The sequence below is a fragment of the Gouania willdenowi genome, chromosome 3, assembly GCF_900634775.1.
Source record: "Gouania willdenowi chromosome 3, fGouWil2.1, whole genome shotgun sequence".
In the NCBI taxonomy this organism is placed as follows: domain Eukaryota; kingdom Metazoa; phylum Chordata; class Actinopteri; order Blenniiformes; family Gobiesocidae; genus Gouania; species Gouania willdenowi.
In genome coordinates, this window is record NC_041046.1 from 28183427 (window position 1) to 28203210 (window position 19784).

General features: G+C 37.0%; 1 protein-coding gene across 2 annotated transcripts in view; it reads right to left on the reverse strand.

The window, feature by feature from the left end:
- sbf2 (SET binding factor 2) overlaps positions 1-19784 on the reverse strand; it is a 113377-nt gene that overhangs the window by 51234 nt on the left and 42359 nt on the right. For both annotated transcript variants that reach the window (XM_028476642.1, XM_028476634.1), the window contains exons 4-16: positions 16834-16971; positions 16406-16516; positions 15945-16050; positions 9232-9364; positions 8177-8285; positions 7766-7879; positions 7286-7363; positions 6947-7060; positions 5333-5461; positions 4893-4991; positions 4238-4442; positions 3984-4093; positions 3330-3479 (exon numbers count right to left, since the gene is read on the reverse strand). In XM_028476642.1, the coding sequence (XP_028332443.1) occupies positions 3330-3479; positions 3984-4093; positions 4238-4442; positions 4893-4991; positions 5333-5461; positions 6947-7060; positions 7286-7363; positions 7766-7879; positions 8177-8285; positions 9232-9364; positions 15945-16050; positions 16406-16516; positions 16834-16971 (1596 nt within the window). The remainder of the gene's footprint in view (positions 1-3329; positions 3480-3983; positions 4094-4237; positions 4443-4892; positions 4992-5332; positions 5462-6946; positions 7061-7285; positions 7364-7765; positions 7880-8176; positions 8286-9231; positions 9365-15944; positions 16051-16405; positions 16517-16833; positions 16972-19784) is intronic.

A 19784-nucleotide genomic window follows, 5' to 3' on the forward strand; every position in this document is an offset into this window, starting at 1 on the left:
AAAAAAGCAATAAAGATGTCATTTTATATTTCAATTCTAGGTGACAAAAAAACTGGAAGCAGCACGGGTTCTGAGTGTGGGGGGGGGGAGGATAACACGCACATACTCAATTAATAGATGCTGTTGCACATCCACTCAAATAGACGGCCTCTTTCTTCAGTCCTACATCTGTGGTTAGCAGGCCACACTCTGTCACTGTTTCACATTAGATTAGGTTGGGGTCAATTACATTTTTAAATTATAATTACATCTTCAATTATCCATGGTCAATCACAGCTCGATTACGGTGACCGCCATTTTTTTCCTTTGAAAGTCAATTACGATTACATTCTGAATTCCTAAAATCCAAAATACATTTATCACAATTACTGAGCCTTTAATAAATAAGCCCAGAAAACCTAACCTTCCTCTTGTGTTAGCATCTCTTATGATAACGGGTCAGTTTGACCCATGTTTTAAATCAGCTGTAAAATACACTAAAATATTACCTATCATGCAATCTGTTTTTCATACTTATCTATGAAAATATTGGTATTAATATTTTTGGTGTGGGCGTCTGTGTGATGGTTAACTATGTGTATGTACAGTATGTGTAAGCCAACAACGTTCATGAAAATACAAAATCAAATATCTGAACTCAATTACAATTACAACAGCAACATTTTTTTTTTAATTACAATTAAAATAACATAATTGTAATTAATTATAATTGACCCCGACCCTGCATCAGACTATCCAGGTCGCCACTGCTCAGTACTCATGAAGTCCTCAATGCTGCGACCACTTGCCTTGGTCCTCCCCTTCCCCAGTAAACTGCCAAAGCTGGTTTCTGAGCACCATCGCGAGGCCCTCGGCCATGAAAGAGCAAAGCGCAGAGGGCTCATAATCCTATCTGACAGGAAATGGTTGGGATGCCAGGATACATTCACAGCAGGACTCATTCCCCCACATGGCTTGCTCAAGGCTTACTTCTATAAGCCTAACCAATATGTGCACACACAAAGAAAAGTTATAGACAATTATGTTAATAATTCTGTGCATGAGTCAGGGCAGATAAACAGCATGGATAAGAATGACAGCAAATATAAATCTAAACTCACTCCACATACCCAAATGTTTCATGAAGAAAAAAATAAATGTGCACGGAGAAGGTAAAGTTGTACCCGAGTCAGTTTCCTCTACGTTAACCTATTGTACACTGCGTTTTAATGGAGGGATTTCATAAGGCTTTGTTGCAAACCTTTCAATGATTGTAGCCAGACAGCAACAGTCACACTGCCTGAAGCTGGCATGTAACCGATAAACAAAGTAATTGCTCTCCTAATAATGATGTCATTACAGATCGATGTGTCACATCCTCATGCCAAAAATCCTAAACTAATGTGCTGTCATTACCCAAGAAGCAGGACTGCATTTTTATTTAACTAGGTCACTTTGGCTTTGTTAAAGCCTTAAGTTTTTAATGATTTTTTTCTACACACACACAAACACAATGTAGCATCATTTCTGGGTCCTTACGTAGCTGGGCGTTGACAGAAAGGCCATAGTGCAAAGTATGAAAGTAATTACTGGCTATTTTTACATCCTACACGATCATCCAAGGCAAATTCATCATGATTGTACTGAAACTCTAAGATAAAAGCCAGGAACAAATACTTGGCATGAGCACAAAGTTGATAGCACTTGGTGATAAACAATACACAATAATACCGTCCCCCCCCACACAAAGCATTGAGAAACCATCAGAGAAATGTCCACATCGAATTCCTACGCGATGTGTCAATATGCTGTGGATGGTTGGTAAACAATCAAGCAAATCAAAGAAGGTAATTAGTCTCACATGGAGATGAAATCTTATAAATTGCAACTTGGTCATTTATTTCTAATATCAAATAACTACAACATATGTGAGTGATCATTTTTGGTATCTTTAGAATCGGAAGAGATATTTGCATCTATTCAAACATAAAATACACTAATATAAAGGTAACTATGTGCTTTATCAAGATTACCCGCTGATTTATGTCTTGTTAAATGAAAACAAATTGCAATTACAAAGAAAAAAGATCCAAGTTTATATTTGTTCTATTAAAGAAGTCGTTACTTGAAGTTTTATACATAAGGCTGACACTACGCTGTCGTTATATGACATGACACGTCATTAGTATGAATAAGGTGTCATGGAGGCTGTCATTAAGTGTCGTTCGTTACCCTAACCCTTTGTTACCCTAACCCCACACCCTTCCCCCTACCCTAACCGTACCTAAACCCACTAGATCCCTCCTTCTAACCTGAAAAATGCTAACATAGCACCAAATATGTCATAATTTAGTGAATAACACTTTAATGATAGCCTTCATGACACCTTATTCATGCTAATGACAGATAATGCCAGCGTAACGTCAGCCTTATGTATGAAACTTCAAGTAAAGTGTTTCCTAAGTCGTTATGTGTTTATTAGGATAACTGTGCTAATGGTTCCTTCCATGGACTAAACAAGTCTATGGAAAAAACAACAAATTGTACATCTGCAGCTTGTCACAAAAACATTAAGTTGGTGCCAGCAATTTATTTTATTTATGACGCATTAAACTGTGCTGCAAAAGGACACAACAAATGTGTACGTTTGGTGGAGGAAGAATGGCTGAAATTCAAAGTCTGCCTATAAAATATGTGCTTTTGCAAGGGGTCTAGGACATCTTAAAATTATTAGAATCTCTGGAATGAGCTGATTCAGTAAAACACATTGAACCACTAATAATGAGCTTTACTGCTCTGGTGAAGTGAAGCTTCACTGGCATCGCTTACTCACTCTGACATGCAGCTGAAGCATGAAGGCACCCCGAAGGGACAAACATGGAATCCAATCAACAATGAGCAGATTTGAATGGATTTACTTTACAACTCGGTTGAGACAAACTTCAGCTTTAAAAAGAAAAAGATGGTGAAGACCAAAACCAGGCATCTTCACTATAAACACAAAGCCAGGTTTTTTCCTGTTGAGAGTGTTATGATAAACGATATCAGTTATGTAACTAACATCTTGATTAAAGTTATTCACATGTCAGAGTAGCATATTCTAAGTTGAACAATCGTCCTTCTGAGTAGCGTAAATATTTCAATAATATCAATAATCCCTTTTATATAAATACAAAGTGTTTTACACCACTTCACTTCATATGGCTTTATTTCATGACCTAATAAAAAAAAAAAAATATTATTGTTTTTTTTTTTTATAAATAAAAAAGAAGAATTCATTGTTTTTTATGTGTCAAATTTGGGCAAATTCATTTATCAGGATTATTAATGATGAATATTTTATTATTTACCTGAAGGGCACAGTTCATCATGCGGATAATGTAATCAAACTGCTGGTGGTCCAGTATGGCGCGGTTCTGTTGAACGTGAAGACTCAGTTCATCTGTCAGACACTGGCGGGCAGCCTTGCCCTTCAGTGCGCGCAGTGCAGCGGGAAGCGTCTGTTTGGATGAAGATACACACACACATATTTGACTAATTATATAGAAACACTTTGGGGTTGAATCAAAAATCTAGACATTGTGGCTGTTAATAGTTTATTTTTTTTATTTACCCCTTTAGTCCTTTATGTGTAATGTACAAGCACAGTGCTCCCAACTACTTTGACTTGATGGATGGTCAGCAGTGTTCAACTGAACATTTAACAGTTAAAGATTAACAGGGAGGTTCAGTGTGTCTGCTCTCTGCATTCTTACATTATGCACATCGATGCAGGCACAGGTTATATAACCCCCATATAAAATACAGCAGGATTTATAAAGGCAGTGGATACCGCCCCATTTATAACAAACAAATCTAGTTCTGAGAAAACGCCTGTGAGCCATCTGGACGAGTCAAGTGTAGCTCTAAAAGAACCTGATAACACAATGCTAAGGCTGTGTTTGCCTCTAATGAGCATGTTTACAGGCTGATTATTGCCCCGGATCAAAGACAGCGTGCATCACCTTTTCAGTCTCCAGGGTCTTGTTTTCAAAAATGAAGGAAATGCAGCTCCTCACCACCTCCAGCCTGCGAGCACTGTTAAACACGGTGCCAATTTTACCCATAATGGATGCTGGAATAAGGAAAAGGAAGAAGTCACTGCAGGTTACTGCTGAAAAGAGGTCATTCTATCATAAGAAGCACTCCAGGTACATCACTGCTTCATCACCACAAACTGATAAAATTAAAAATAAGAGCTGTTTAAATCTGGTCATACCAACAGGTGGCCCTGCAGGTACAACACACTTCCGCTCAGGTCGAGTAGAAGGAGGTGCGGTGCTGTGCTTCGACACACCCTCCTGCACCATCTTCTCCACCCTTTCATCGTCCAGCAGGGGGAAAGGGACTTGGTGCACACGCAGGTGGGAACCCTCGGACGGCCGAGGCACTTTCTGGAATGCCATGTGAGGATTTGGATTTTCCTGCAGGACAGCCGCCAGGAAACCATGTGTATTTTTAGAAGCACAGCAGAGGGGATGGAGACAAACATAGAGGAAGGACATACTACTACAGAGACATTAGTCCTAAACATAGTCACTTAGTAATGCATTACTCTGATATTACCATTTTTTTCCAGATAATAGTTTGTCAGGTGATACATTGTTGACGTTAATGTTAAAAACACACTTCCATTAAAGTGACTATTGGCAAAACTGGCTGTGTTTTTTATGTTGAGGTGATAGGAGTGTTGTCGGCAGCTGCTTAAAGTAACTAACAAAGTAAGTTGTAATTTAACTCAGTTACATTTAGAATCAAGAAATCAGTCAAGTACATTTTTAAAGGACTCATCAGTAAACAGTAGTTGGATTACTATTTCAAGATAACAGTGGCAACACTGCGTTTCCCAAACAACACAGTGGAAAAAAACATACATTTCTGTACAGCTGCTCGGAAAGCTCCCGGATCTGCTTTCGCAGCTTGGCAGGATTGAGCTCTTCTTCCTTAAAGTCGTCAAAGTCTAAGGCCACCAGCTGCAAAGCACACAACAATAAACAACAACAAACCAATTCAAAATCACTATACATTCATCAAAAACCTATTTTCATTAAAGGATGAATAGGAATAAATACATTTTTCATGCTCCTTAAAGAATTTTCAATCAGCATATTTAAAATATTATTGCTTACCTAAACTTTCTGTAGGAAAGGTGCTAATCAAAGCTCCAGTGAGCGGCTAGTGATTGTGAGCTAATAAACAAGGTCTGTGAAGATCTGTTTGACTTACTTTAAATTGAATTGATTTTTGTTGTCGTTTTACCTAATGACATTATAAGTGTACATTGGAAATTGTAAAAAGAGATTTGGAGTTGTACCTCATCAAATAAATCACAGGCTCGGTATGGTGGCCCTCTCTCTGAGACAAAGCCAGCGAAGGCCATGCCATCCAAAACCTTGGTCAGGAAATCGTTCTCAATGAGGCCTCGTTGGCCCAGAAAGGCAGTCTGGATAGTGTCAGAAGTAGAACACTTACAATCCCACACAGATGCTCGACATGTAATTTTATTCATATGGATTTACTGTAGAACGGGAAACAAGTACAATGATCACATTCCCTTTTTTTCCCCAACCTGATCCCAAAATCTTTAACACATCCGTGAGGGAGTTTGTATTATTGTTGAGAAACATGGATGTTCTTCATCAAGATGGAAATAAATCTCGCAACAAATGACTACAAGCAAATGAACCTATTTCACTTTGTTCAGAATTATTTGTGCTTGTGGGCAGAAGACAGAAAACACAGTTCACTCAAGCATTGCCTGCTCTCGAATTCCAGGCGCATACAGAGAGCTTTTTTTTCATAATGTGATCCATGTGGGGTAGATTGGGGCTGATGTGCTGATGGGTTTCTAAGGAGACATCATAGACACAAGCAAACACGATCCCTGCTGCAAAACAGAAATGTAAACCTAATGCATTTCATGTGGCTTTTTGTCAGCCTCTGCCCAAGATTGAATAAACAAAAAGGGAAAGCATCACGGCACAGTCCTGAAGCTTGTGTGACACGTTTAATACAACATGAAATCTCACACTGGTCTATGGTTGGCTGCAGGTGACATCTTTTTTCAGCAGGTTTAGTGTATGCTAAAGCAGTGGCTCTCAACCTTTACAGCCCGCAACCCCCAAAATAAAGGTGCCAGAGACCGGGGTCCCAAACTATACCTGATGGTGGTTGAACATGGACATGAAAGTTCCATATGGGGGAAAAAAGGATCCATCCATAAAGTCAGCAAAATGATGGTCCATTGTTATATAAATCTGTGATAACATTTATTTATTTATTTATCTGAATAATATCTACTGTAATCCAGGAAGTTCATTATTATTTGCACCATAGTATATAGTAATCTTGAAGATGGGTTAAAAGTGGCCAAAAATGGTGGAAAAGGTGGTAAAATGGGATTTTAAAAACCACAAAAATTGGTTAAAAGTTGCAAACTAGAGAGGAGAAAAACAGACAAAAAAAAAACTGGTAAAAAGGATTCGAAGTGTCAATACTGGCTTAAAAGTAGGAACAATTTATTTAAACTGGCAAATAATGGGCATGAAAAATTGTAAATGTGGTTAAATTGGCAAAAATGAGCATGAATTATGGTGAAAAGGTCAACATATGAAACGGTTTATAAGTGCCAAAAATGTCTTAAAAGTGAAAAAAAAATGCGCAGAAAAGGCATTGAAATTGAATTGAAGTGGCAGAAATGGGAGTAATGTAGCAAAAGTTAATTAAAATGAGCAAAAGGGTAAAAATAAGCAAAATTGAGCTCAAGTTGTTCATAAAATATTTGTGGTTTCTCAAAAGCATCTGGCGACCCCCTCCCAGTGTCTCGCGAACCACCATGGGGTCCCGACCTCAAGGTTGAGAACCCTGTGCTAAACTAGTTTTATTTGCGGCTTCAAATTTTGCTTTGAATTTTTTTTTTAACTCTCACCTTGTGAAAATGGATGACGGGTTCGGAATGGATGCGAATGAGCTGCAGGCAAGACCTGTAGCCCTGGAAAAGTTGTGCAAACAGCCTGAGAAAGACGGCCCTAACCTCTTTGTCCTGGAATGAACACACACACACACACACACGAATCATCAAACAGCTATGCCACAAATGCAGCCAGATAAGTTAGTCATGCAACGGACGTGTTATTTGTCTTAGGCTAATGGGTTACCGTCTGTTAGTGTCCTCACTACACTGTTAACCTTTTTATGATAAGAAAACCTTTTTCAGTTCTTACAACCTAATATGCCATGTATCATAAAGGTACTGATGCACACTTACTAAAAGTTTGAGGTTGGAGGGTGCAGTACGGGGCGGAGGGAACGCATTGTCCGCTATCTCCAAATCAGGATGCAAGACCTAAGAAGACAAGAAATGCATCTAGAATCCTTACTTGCCATTCCTCAGTCAGATAAAAGTAGCAGAGTCCTACGAAAATACAATAAAACTGCAAACAACTTACAATTCTTATTCATCCATTAAGACAGACATGAAAGAGTGACCAAGCTTGATCTAAAGTGCAATAAAATAACCATCCTCAGCACTTATTGTTTATTACATTGTTACAGGAAGAACTCATCTACTCAAGATGGTATTGGGTTGCATGTTCATGCTTGTTCAAAAAATTCATTTATATCTGAAAGTGTTTGGCTAATTGTGATTTGCTGGGATAAGAAAACAAATTATTGGTAAATAAACCCTAAACAATGTCTCCTGTTGTCTATCACTAATGTGTAGGCATAGGAGAGTTTCTGTGCTCACCAGAGACAGCGTCGACTGTGTTTGGTGTAGCAGAGGTTCAGGGAGCGAGGACAAGTGGATGCATTCAGGAATCTTTATTGTTCCTCCATCCAGGTCGGCAATAATCACATCCAACTGATTGGAACACATAAAACCCCACAGGTCACATGGCCTGACCGTAACTTTGAGTGACTTTATATGATGTACGTCTAATGAACTTAAAGTAGAGAATGTTAGTATATTTAAACATCATAAAAGCTTTCTGAAAACAGAGCATTTAGAATCCAAAACAAACAAGTCTTAAGATGTCACAACTGCTATGAGGCAAACAGGACACTTAGAAAGACTTAAGTGTTGGTTCATGATTTAAGTGAATCTGCGCTTTTCTTGACGTTCAACCTCTGCATGCAAAATAAGAGACACTGCTCTCACCAGATCCTGGATTTCACTCTGAAACATGGAGTGAACTCCAATGATGAAGGGAGTTGGCGAGCTTAACACCTCAAGGAGCCGTGAAGGTAGAATTGGAATGTATGGGTAACTGGAAACACGAGAGGACATCAAAGAAACACAGCTGAAACATATTTCAATTACATGACATGTAATGCTATTTTTAGGCTAATGCTAGGTCAATGTTAATGCTAAGTTAATGCTAATGCTAGGTGAATGGTAATGTTAAGTGAATGTTAATGCTAGGCTAATACTAAGTTAATAATAATGATAGACTAATTCTATTGCTATGTTAATGCTCGGTTAATTCTGTTGCTAGGCTAATGCTATTGCTAGGCTAATGATAATGCTATGGCAAAGCTAAAACTAGGTCAATATTAATGCAAGGCTCATGTTATTACTAGGCTAATGCTAGTGCTATGCTAATGTTGATGCTAGATTATTGCTATTGCTAGGTTATTGATAATGCTCGATAATGCTAAGCTAATACAGTGCGACGCGGTCCAGCACCTGCATAGTCATTTGCATTTTCTTCAGGAAATGCAAATATTATTATTACATAATGTATTATTCCTCAACAGGGTAGGTGAGGCTACATTGTATATGACATTACATTATTATGTTTTTTAAGTGTGCAGGAGTAGGGGGTACCTGGCTTTAGGTTAAATGTCTGAAGGAGTACATGACAGTGAAAAGTTTGGGAACCACTGATTTAGAGTATTGGGCATGCGGTTTGCAATGATTTGTAAAAAATGAAATAGTAACAAAACAAACATAACAGACTTCTTCTCATTGCTTCACTGTAAGCTTACAGAAAGAGAAGGAGGTCAATGCCTAAAAGAGGAACGCGTTTCTGAGAAAGTGAATCAGTTAATGCAAACAAAACAAAATGTTTGAAAGGGTTACAATTCAATTTCTACAATGGATATAACTAGTTTTCCATACAACATTAATCATTAATCAGAAAGGAGGTCAGGCCAGTTCTGAAGGCAGTTGAAGCACCAGTGGAAAGTTAGAGGGATTAAACGCGTGCTCACCTATACTTTAAAGGAAACATGAGGGCTTCCAGGGCGCGACACGCCTCCTCGAGCCTCTGGTAGCTGGTGGAGTGGAACAAAACCTTGTGTTCTGTCAAAACTGCACAGAAGAGACTCAGGACATGTTGGATCCCTAAAAAAAAATAAAAAGACGAGGTAATTGACATGGCAATCATTTCAGGTTATTAGTCAAAGATTTAAAGCCATTAATGACTTCCAGAGCTGAATAATCGGCTGTATAACCCCATAAAGCATGAAGCCGAGTATTATAAGCAATATTTCAGTGAGTAAAGACGGCATTTAGAGACCCACAAACTACGCGCTGACATATTAAATACCACAGAGCCAGAAGTCACAAAGGTAGTGTAGTGCTTTAAAAACTCTCCTTTGACACACAAAGAAACACTAGTGCTCCCTGCCAATTGGATTGTGTTGTATGCAGTAACCTATTCATATATTAGAGGATGCACACATTTGTCGAGAATGTGCAGAAGCTTAGAACTTGTTTTATAACGTCTTTATTAAATAAAAAAAAAACCTTTGATAACAAGCGAAACTTTTAAAAGCAACTTTTGGCGTACACCTGTCATGAACCCCCAATTAGCAGAATAAACCCTAGTGTCTACACATAATAACCCCATAAAAGATACCAGAATGTAGCAGAGAAATAGCTTAGGTTTGTCACATGTGCTTAAATCTCTGAGGTAAAGTCATTCAATAAATATAGTGATAAAAGTCAAGCATAAAACAATAGTGTTTTCAGATTATTTACAGTGCATAGAGCCCTTTTACAAAGCGTGCCCCGCAAAAAACTACTTAAAATTGACCAAAAAATGTAATTGCTTTGCACCAGATTTTCTGTAGGACAGACAATGCAAACGTCATTTATACATAGCCAAATACCCATACAATTGCACACTTTTTATTTTTTGGTGTGACAAACCGTACATAAGGTCTGCCAAGGTCTGAGTAATAGAAAAACTTTGATTCAAATATTTTGTGACTGTCACCTAATGCTGTCTGCTGTCCATTTTTAAGAGCATTCAGCTGCTGAATTATGATGACAAAGACAATACATTTCCACAACTAAATGGGACAGTTTATGTAAACCACTGATTTATAAACATATGGGGAAACACATCCCCCCCAAAACAACCAAGATGAATTTACACACTCTCAACCAGAATGATTAATATTTCAGATAGCAGTGTGACAATCAGGAAGAATTCTAAGTTTAAAGTTCCTGTTATTGTTTTCCATCAAGCTACTGTTGGTTAATTCATCACACGTTGGAGTGATAAAGAGAGAGGAACAGTGGCAGGCGTGTTACAGCCACTGGTGGTGAGAGTGGATGCTTGGCTGCCTTTGTAGATGATAAACAGGAAAATAACATCTCAAACAAAAACCTGAAAGCAAAGGGAGTAATTTAAACTGCAAAATTGTTGTTTTTCTCTTTAGGAAGATTTGGTGGCCAAAACACCCCGGCATAATGTTACAGAGGAATCCTTTCAACAAAGAGCAATCGCCCTGGACAACAAAACAAACAAAGACAACAAACTAACCATCCAAGCCATCTGGCCATTTTTGGCTCGACCTGGGAGAGAGGGATATACTTCCTGTGCAGTACGATATATTAAATTAGCACACATTCCGCAGAGGTGACTCGATGACCTTAGGCCACGGAGCAAAGTGTGACCTGTCCGTGTGCACATGAATAATGAAGACAGAACCGTCTATGACACGCATAAAAAGCAAAATCCTTCAACACTGACATGTAACTCCTCAGCAGACGCACGAAAGAGAAGTAAAATATGTTTTTAGAAGAATGAATGAATAACTCTGCGACTGGATAACGAAATCAACCACGTTCACTGTAAATGCTTCACTGACAATTCTTCATCGCAGACTGAGATGAGTCATGTGTAAAGTATAACTCAAGACACTTTATCCATCTTGCCTGACATGAATATGAATATATGAATTAAAATGAGGTGTAACATACCTCCACCAGTATGTATGTAATGTAACTATTGAGTTTCAGTAAAGTCCTTTGAGTACCTATAGCAGCATGCAAATGCAACCCTATTAATGTCATTGAATGTGTATATTGTTCACTTAAAATTAGATTGAAAAAAATTGGACATAGAGCAAATATATATAAACGGACATGATAATCTGCTATTACTGTGTATTTCTGCTTATATTTACCATTTACAATAAACTACTGTACGAAATTCTCAAACAACAAAAAGTGTGTATTTATTAAAAGTTTCTATCAAGTATCAGAATTAACAGCAAAGCTCAGCAAACAGGTAAAGTTCATGAGTGTGTGTGTTGTGCAGTGTTGCCACAGTTACCTTGAAAAAGTAATCTGACAACAGATTACTCCTTTAAAAACTAATTTGGTTACTTAACTGATGACTCGATTTTAAAAACAACTCATTTAGATTACAAGTTACTTACAGACAACACCTCCCCCTCCCCCCCCAATTACCTCAACATGAAAATGACAACCTGTTTTGCCATTAATCAATTTAATGGAAGTGTTTTTAACGGTTACATGAACAATGTATCTCCTGACAAACTGTGTGTGTTTTTTTTTTAAATAAAATAAAATTAAGACAGTCTTTCTTGACTCCACTAATCGTTAATACTTTATATATATATATGAGTATTTTTTTTACCTATTATAATTTGTCTGCATCTGCATCTACTTGTCATATTTTGTCTGTTCACGTGAGTTGATGCATACATTGGTAAAATGACAAATAGTAACGCACAGTGATTTGGATACATAACTTTAATCTGATTACTGGTTTAGGAATAGCTAAATGTTAGATTAATCGTTACTGAAAAAAGTGTCCATAGATTAAGCGCTACTAAGTAATTACCTGACTGATATCTATGGTGTTGTGTCCCCTTCACACTTCAAGTACATCGGTAGGTTTTTTTTTTTTTACATCTTCAGCAAAAACCCCAGACTGTGAGATGTTCCGATTTAAACTGAAATCCCTCACATTTGATTAGTTTACCTTCTTCTAACGAATCGCACTTGAGGAAATAACACTCTCTTGTTGCTTATATATACATCCTATGCAATACATGGAGCCATAACAAAAGGATAACCCTTTTTATTCTTGTTTCCCTGTCTTTACATATTTGTGCTTCCTTTTATAATACCTTACTCAACATATCTTATTTGCTTACAGGAATTCAGTGCTTAGATCAACCTCAACTGTTCCCTCAGTCAATGTTAAATTTGCATATACGCATGTTTGTGTATTGCTATTAGTTAGTCTTTTCGGGAGATGTGGTACATAGAGCAGTGATGTTGATAGGTTTTCAATGTAGTGAGTCCCCGGGACCCACAGGTGGTGATATGAGGGGGTCTCTGGGAAATTCAATGGGTCCCCATTCCCCAATAAAAAATATATTTCTTTCTATTTCTTATATTCTTCTATTTCTTAAATTGTAGTGTTAAACTCTCTTAATGGTGGTATGATACGGCTATAATTAGCAAATATATTCATGTATGTTCAAAATGTATCAGAAATTGAACAAATACAATTCAAATGAAAACAAAATGGTGTCTGTTGTACAAAAATAAATTATCAATAAAACTGCTGATTTTAACACAAACAAAACATTCTCATCACCAAAAAATAAATTGTCACCAAAATCCTTTTGTCTGAAGATCAACTAAATCAAATGAACTGAGTCAATCACTATGAAACTTATAGCACAAAAATTTTACTTAACTAACACAGTGCAAAGTCTGTTAGGAAAAATAAAATGATGCAGATATGTTTGTGGTGTATTGTAAGCAGCTAGTTAACTGGCTGATTGTTGTTGTAGCAGCTAAACTAGCATGTACTCAAGTCGATCATGTCTGCGCTGATTTAATGCATAAAGGGGTCCGCTGACGGCTAGGTTTCTTTTGCTAGTTACTGTGATTTTAAATATAAGTTGATGTTCGCAATGTATCTTACCTAGCAACATCACTGCTTACTACTAAGAAGTTTGTATCTTTGACTTAGGCCCTATAAAATCCGTTTTTTTTTTTTACAAATTCCGTTTTATTTTTCCCCAAATTCTGTGTTTTTTAGAAATATTTATCATTTTTTAAAGAAAATTTTAGTTTTTAACTCCTGTGAGGAAACAAAATAAATACTAATACATAAAAAAAAAAATCAGAATTAAACAAAAATTTATGTAAAAAATAAAGTAAGACACAATTATAAGGTAGATATAAATTGTAGTGACATAGATTATTCTGACTGCTGCTTTTTAATTATTTATATGTCATATAAAGATGTATGAGAACAGCATTAATGTCACCCAATTTCCTCTCAGGGATCAATGGTTTACTGAATCTGAGCAGGTTTAATGATTAGGTTTTGATCAACTTAGTTTAAATTAACCTAATTTAAATGATCTTCTGTAGCTCTGATGAGATATTGTTCGAATGTAACATTCTAATAACGTTGCACCAACAGACTTTTATTTTGTAAACTCGAAGTTCCCACTGAAATGTTTGTACTTGAGGTAGCTTGCTGACTGTGAATGTGTACCTATAGGCACGGACAAAAGGCTGGAATAAAAAGAACTAACAACACGGACTGAGTTATTCTTAGTTAACCAGACAACAGTTTGAACACTGAGCAGGGGAAGATGATTAAAGCTGATCACGTTTTCACGGAGCACCGCTGCGCTACACAAAAAATGGACCGAGCTCTCAGGGGGAGGGCGGTGCACTCAATAAGCGGTCCCAGGAAACATTTTGAAATGAAATCCACGTTAACGGCTCGTTGGCTAAACTAGCATGTACTCAATGGGATCTGCGCTGAGTTAATGCGTAAAGGGGTACGCTGACGGCTAGGTTTCTTTTGCTAGTTACTGTGATTTTAAACATAAGTTGTTGTTCACAATGTGTCGTTTTTCATGGGAAAAATGAGGTGCGTCCCTGGGACGCATGGGTAGTGGATTTACTGTGTCCTTTCAGATTTTTATGTGTCAGGGACGCAGAACGCTTACCTAGCAACATCACTGATAGTGATATCAATACTTAATACCATACATCACATTCAGTTTGTAAGCCTCTAGAACTAAGGGAATAATTACGGTAATCTAGTTTCGGCCAGATTCAATGAAAACATTAGCCTGAGGGCTATCCGTTAGCCTGTGGGCTGTCTGTTACGCAAAAGTTGCAGTTCATTGTTGTCAGAGAGGCAATTAAAGTACACCTCATTCTATTTTTCCGCCTGATGCTGCAAATGTGAGCTGCACAATAAAATACCATCCCTTCAAATGGAAAAAAAACAAGTGAATCATAGTTTCAGTTGGGTGGATAAAGGTGAAAGTCAAAGTTACGTGAGAGATGTGACATCCAAGCACCATCCAAGCTCTATTATTAGGAATAAAAAGTAATTCACTCCTGAACCAACTCAGCTGACACTTTAAGTCCTTTGTTGCTTTTTATTGCAGTAAATATGATTTACTAACTTGAATAAGAGAAAATCCAACTGCAGCACGCCACTGTATCACAGCTGTACTCTGCCCAGTCATGTCTATAACTACAAAGTTGAGCTGCCTCTCTGAATTGTTCTTACACAGGACTGGCCCAGGCCCGCTCGGGCCTTTTAGGTCTTTGTTATTAAAAACACAACACGTATGTTAATTAAAAACAGCAGGGTGAACACATGTCAAGCACATGTATTGTAGACACTTTGCTCCTTCATAGAGGACCAGCACGCTACATGATACTGTGTTGATTAATGGAAGCATGTTTATGAGCCCTGACACATTGTGGTTAGGCAACATGTCAAAAGGATTTTGTTTTATTCGTCCAGATTAGCTTGGGATGCCAAACTTCCACATTTCCTCCATCACACGTATTGCGCACGTACCCCCCCAGATTTTTTTAATCAGTTGAGGCTAAGTGAGATCCAACGTTCCGTTAAGAATTATATTTCATTTAATTTTCATCTGGTTGAAAGAGGAATGCGTCTCATTCTTAGGGAATGACCACAAAATAGAAATCACATTGTCTTTAGAGGGACAAGGGAGCTGATGGAGACTCCTGCCAAACAGCGTTCAACAAATCCCAGCCTGAGTCATAACGAATCAGGCTCTATTGTGCTGAATTTTTTTAACACTGATTTACCGATGCAAATTTAGTTTCAACAATTCATATATTGTGTTAACGTAACGTGAAATCATCAAACTGCATCACACCTTTATCATGTGCCTATTGTAGCTAAGACGTGTAGAGAAATACTGAGTGGACACTAAGTTGGAAAACAAACAATCTTGACTCAGACACATTTAGTGTTGAAATAATCAGAGCTTACAGTCACCTGACTGCAAAAGTCTTACAGTACTGTAGTTTAGCAACATGTGGCTATTCAAGCAGAGCTTAAATGTAAAATATGCAATAAGTAGCTTTTTCAAATCAACCGAGACAAATTTCCAGAAATATTTTACGACAAATGTTTGACATTCAGAGTAAAACGCTCAATAGAAACAAGGCAACCCTGATTTGCCAATGAATGCATGTGCTGACCCGCAGCATCTTTCAATAGAGTTATGCCGCAGGGTTCAATAGGATAACAGAAAAATGACAAGAAAAATTAGTCACTGTGTCTTGTCAGTTAAAAAGAAAAGATATGGTTATTAGCTACAATTATATATTGGGATTTATTAAGTGGACGCACCCAACTGCTGAAAGAGCAAAGCAACACTCTTGGACGTGACAGGCAGTGTGTCATTAAGGGGAGTTTGGATGAGCTGCCGGTCCCCAGCTCCCAGGCTAAACAGTTTCTGCAAGAAAAGAACATGAGTGGTAAAAGGTCACAAAAGCAGTCATTGGAAAATAGTCCTGTTACGATTAATGGACCTGTGCTTAAAGACTTAAAGAGTAACTAAACCCAAAAACAACTTTTTTTCTGAAGAAAACAATATTTTTTGGGAATGAAGAAGTGTTGGTAATTGATTCTTATTCAACTCTTGACCTTTTAGTCAAAATATTTCAACTTGGCTTCTTTTTTGTAAAAATGTGTAAGCGACTGTCCACAATGTGTTGAAACCCGGCTAATACAATCACATTTTTCTATTCTAATTGTTAGCAATTGTTTACTGTAGCCTCATGGAGCTGTGTGGAGTGTATAAAACGTACCTGTGATCCACCTGCAACTGGAACCAGGAATGTAAAAAGATTGGCCACCAAACCCTCTAAAGGAAAATTCAGGCTATCAATGTACACAGTGTAGATCAGGCCCAAGCAACCCTGTGAGGACAAGCAAAACACAACTCAAAATACAAAGTAATGCGCTTAACTACAGTGAGCAATTTATGTGAAGGTCTTTGAGGTCACATTGGCCTGTGCCGTTTATAGTTTGTGCTGTTTATAAGTGAAGTCCTGACTAAAATGAAAAGATAAGAGGTTTTTATGTTTCATGTTTGATTTACTTTAGTAACGTGAATGAATGTTTAGCACAGTCAACAGTGTAAAATAGATTAGTATCTACAAGATTGAAACATGAGTTAACATTCACGAACAAGAGTTTCTTTCCAAAGATAGACGTTTCAATCACATTTTATTACCCGAAATATTTCTGGATAATCCAGCCTGGACACGAGGATGAGGCTCTTTGGTGCAAAAACTTGAGCTGGCTGGATCAGACCATCGTCCTCCTCCGCCTCCTCATCTTCATCTCCATCTACCTCTATACTCTTTGATCCCTGAAACATCACAAAAAGAGGGTACTTCGAGAAGAGGTTTCGAAAAAAAAAAAAAGAGCTGAGCTGTGTAAATTATTAACTCTAATAAGCTGGACAAAGCTGCTGAGCACCTGCTTTTAAAGTGCAGACACTGTATGTGGTGAACTTCAACTTAACATTCTTGTTTTTTTAATCAGAAGAAACAAACATGGCACAGTTCTTTTTTTTTTCTCATTCTTTTTTTTTTTTTTATCAGTTTGATGAGTTTCATGTCATCACTATTTGCTTTGAAACCATCTTTAATTGTTTTTGCCAGTAAATTCACCCATGGTCAGGTGTAGGCCTATTAATAATTAATCAAACAAAAGAGCTGCTATTGATCATTAGCTTCATATGTAGCCTGAAACACAGTCATTAAGTGAAGCAGAAACAGCTGTGTAAAAGGCTCAATACACAAAATGGTTATACTGGAATAGCAAGGTCGCTCCTAGTCAAACACTTCAATGCATAATAGATTCATGAAATGTACTATTTAAACTATTTTGAATAAAGCACTACTAGATGGCTATAGTTGATAATTGCAGTAACGCATGACTGATATGGGATTTTAAAGCCGATGTTGGGAATTATAAAGAAATGCAGTAAGCTAATATCTGCCGATAACTGATATCTATTCAGGGTCACGGGGGGAAAAACTGATTCATGATATATGGTGATTTTCTTTCAACCATTCATCTTCTGCCACATATATCAAATCAATATCATAATGTACTAATTACTAAACAATACTAAAAATCAATTTTTCTCTTTGATACAAAAACAGATTTTTCAATTTAATACCTTAAAATATAATACAGATATGATACATAAGACAGGGAAGCAAAACACTAATTTACTAAATTAAAATAAAGAATGAAATTATTAATTCATAAGCCATAAAAACCGTGAAGCCACTATTAAGTAAAAGCAAACCTGAACAAACTATTTCAGGAATACAATGTAAAAAAAAAGTAAAAAATACAGTTGGGTCATTCCAAGTCATTTAAAAAAAAAATTCCGGACATCGCAAATAATTTGGTTTCAAAATGTTTATCAATTGTTTGGTGACTATTCAATAGGCACACTGTACATTTTTAGTTTGATCAGATGAATAGTTTTTGAGATATGACCAATTTAATGAAAAAAAGAGAAAAAAAAAAAGTAGAACATGAGAAATTATAGAAAGTATTATGTTTTAAAAATAAACATTTTATTCTAAACATTGTATAAAAAAAATATTTTTAGTTATTGTAGTTTTTATGTTACAGGTGAAAAACTAATAAACAACAAATGATTATAAGACACAGAAGCAAGCTACAATGGCCTCATGTAAAGGATTTTTAATATTCGCGAGTGGTGAAATAACCCAAAGTTGGGGTCCAAGATAAAAACTATGAAGTTGCATGAAGAAAAACTGTTTCATATCCAAGAAAGAGTAACCTTTATACTAAAAAATTATTTATTTTCCTACATTCCAACATGCAATTATGGGCCAATGAAAATAGTAAAAAAAAGTATTTTTTCAGAGGTCAAGAGACTGTCATCCAAGAACCAATGCATACATCTGACTAATCGTAAGTGATTTTAATAGTCTATGTACATAGCTTAAAGCTGATACAGTTACAGGAAGCTGAGGCATATGCAAAGTTGTTTACTCAAGGCCCAAACATGTTTGAGCCTAAAACCTTGATAAACCTTATTTTGATTTTGAGGGGCTGGCATGTCCACCAGATTGGATGAATAGCAGATCTTTTTGTATATTCTGAGAGAATAGGTGGAGCTGTATTACTATAGCAAAGTTTTCTATTTGATGTAGTTCCTGAGATATTAAAAGCTGAAAATGAAAAAAAAATAAGGAAGCGCAAAACCCCCCTCACTAAATTGGCCATATCTCAAAAACTATTAATCTGATCAAACAAAAAATGTACAGTGTGCCTACTGAATATTCACGGAACAATTGGTAAACATTTCAGAATTTTTTTTTGAGACTGAAGTGTGTGGGGCATTTGTTTAATTGTTATGGAATGGCCCAGTTGCTCAAACCGAAAACAGGAAACATGAATAACTCAAAAAAGCCAATGACCTATAGTGCACTTCTACAAATGCTGTTTCTATAGTGTCAGCTTATAATGCACATAACACAGAGCCACCAAACGTTCACGGAGCAAAAAAGTTAATACATTAGTTATACATTATAGCTTGAACGATTAATTGGCTAGGCTGGGGATATAAACAAGACAACAGGTGATGAAATTTGCTAAATTCCTAAAGAGAGAGTGCATCACATGTAGTCTACTGTATTATTGGGGAAAAATAAAAAAATAAACTAAAATTAGCACAAGTTTAGGCCACAAAAATACTGAAAAATCACACTTTAACGGTAGACAAAAAATGGGTGAGGGTTAGGCTTGGGTGGTAATACAGTATTACATGAATCTATGTCCAGCAACAGTTGTTTAAGTTAGTGCTGGCTGTAAAAAAAAAAAAAAAAAGTGTGCTTCAGCTGTCAGTGCAGTGCGCTGTCCTCAGAGCAGAGAGGGAACGAATTAAGACAAGTTTGACGCACAAGCACCCACTATTGAATCAATCCTTTTTCTGCACAAGAACATTGATTATTCTTATATTCGATACGTGGAATATGTAAGTAGATCAACTGTCTCTGGCGCTGCGGGCACACTGTGCACCTGTGTGTGTTTGATGTGCTGGTTTCCCCCTGCGCTGAACCGATGTTGACAGCTGTCAGTTAATAAAAGCAGGCTTACTACTAAAACAAACGTAAATGTGTCATTTGTATG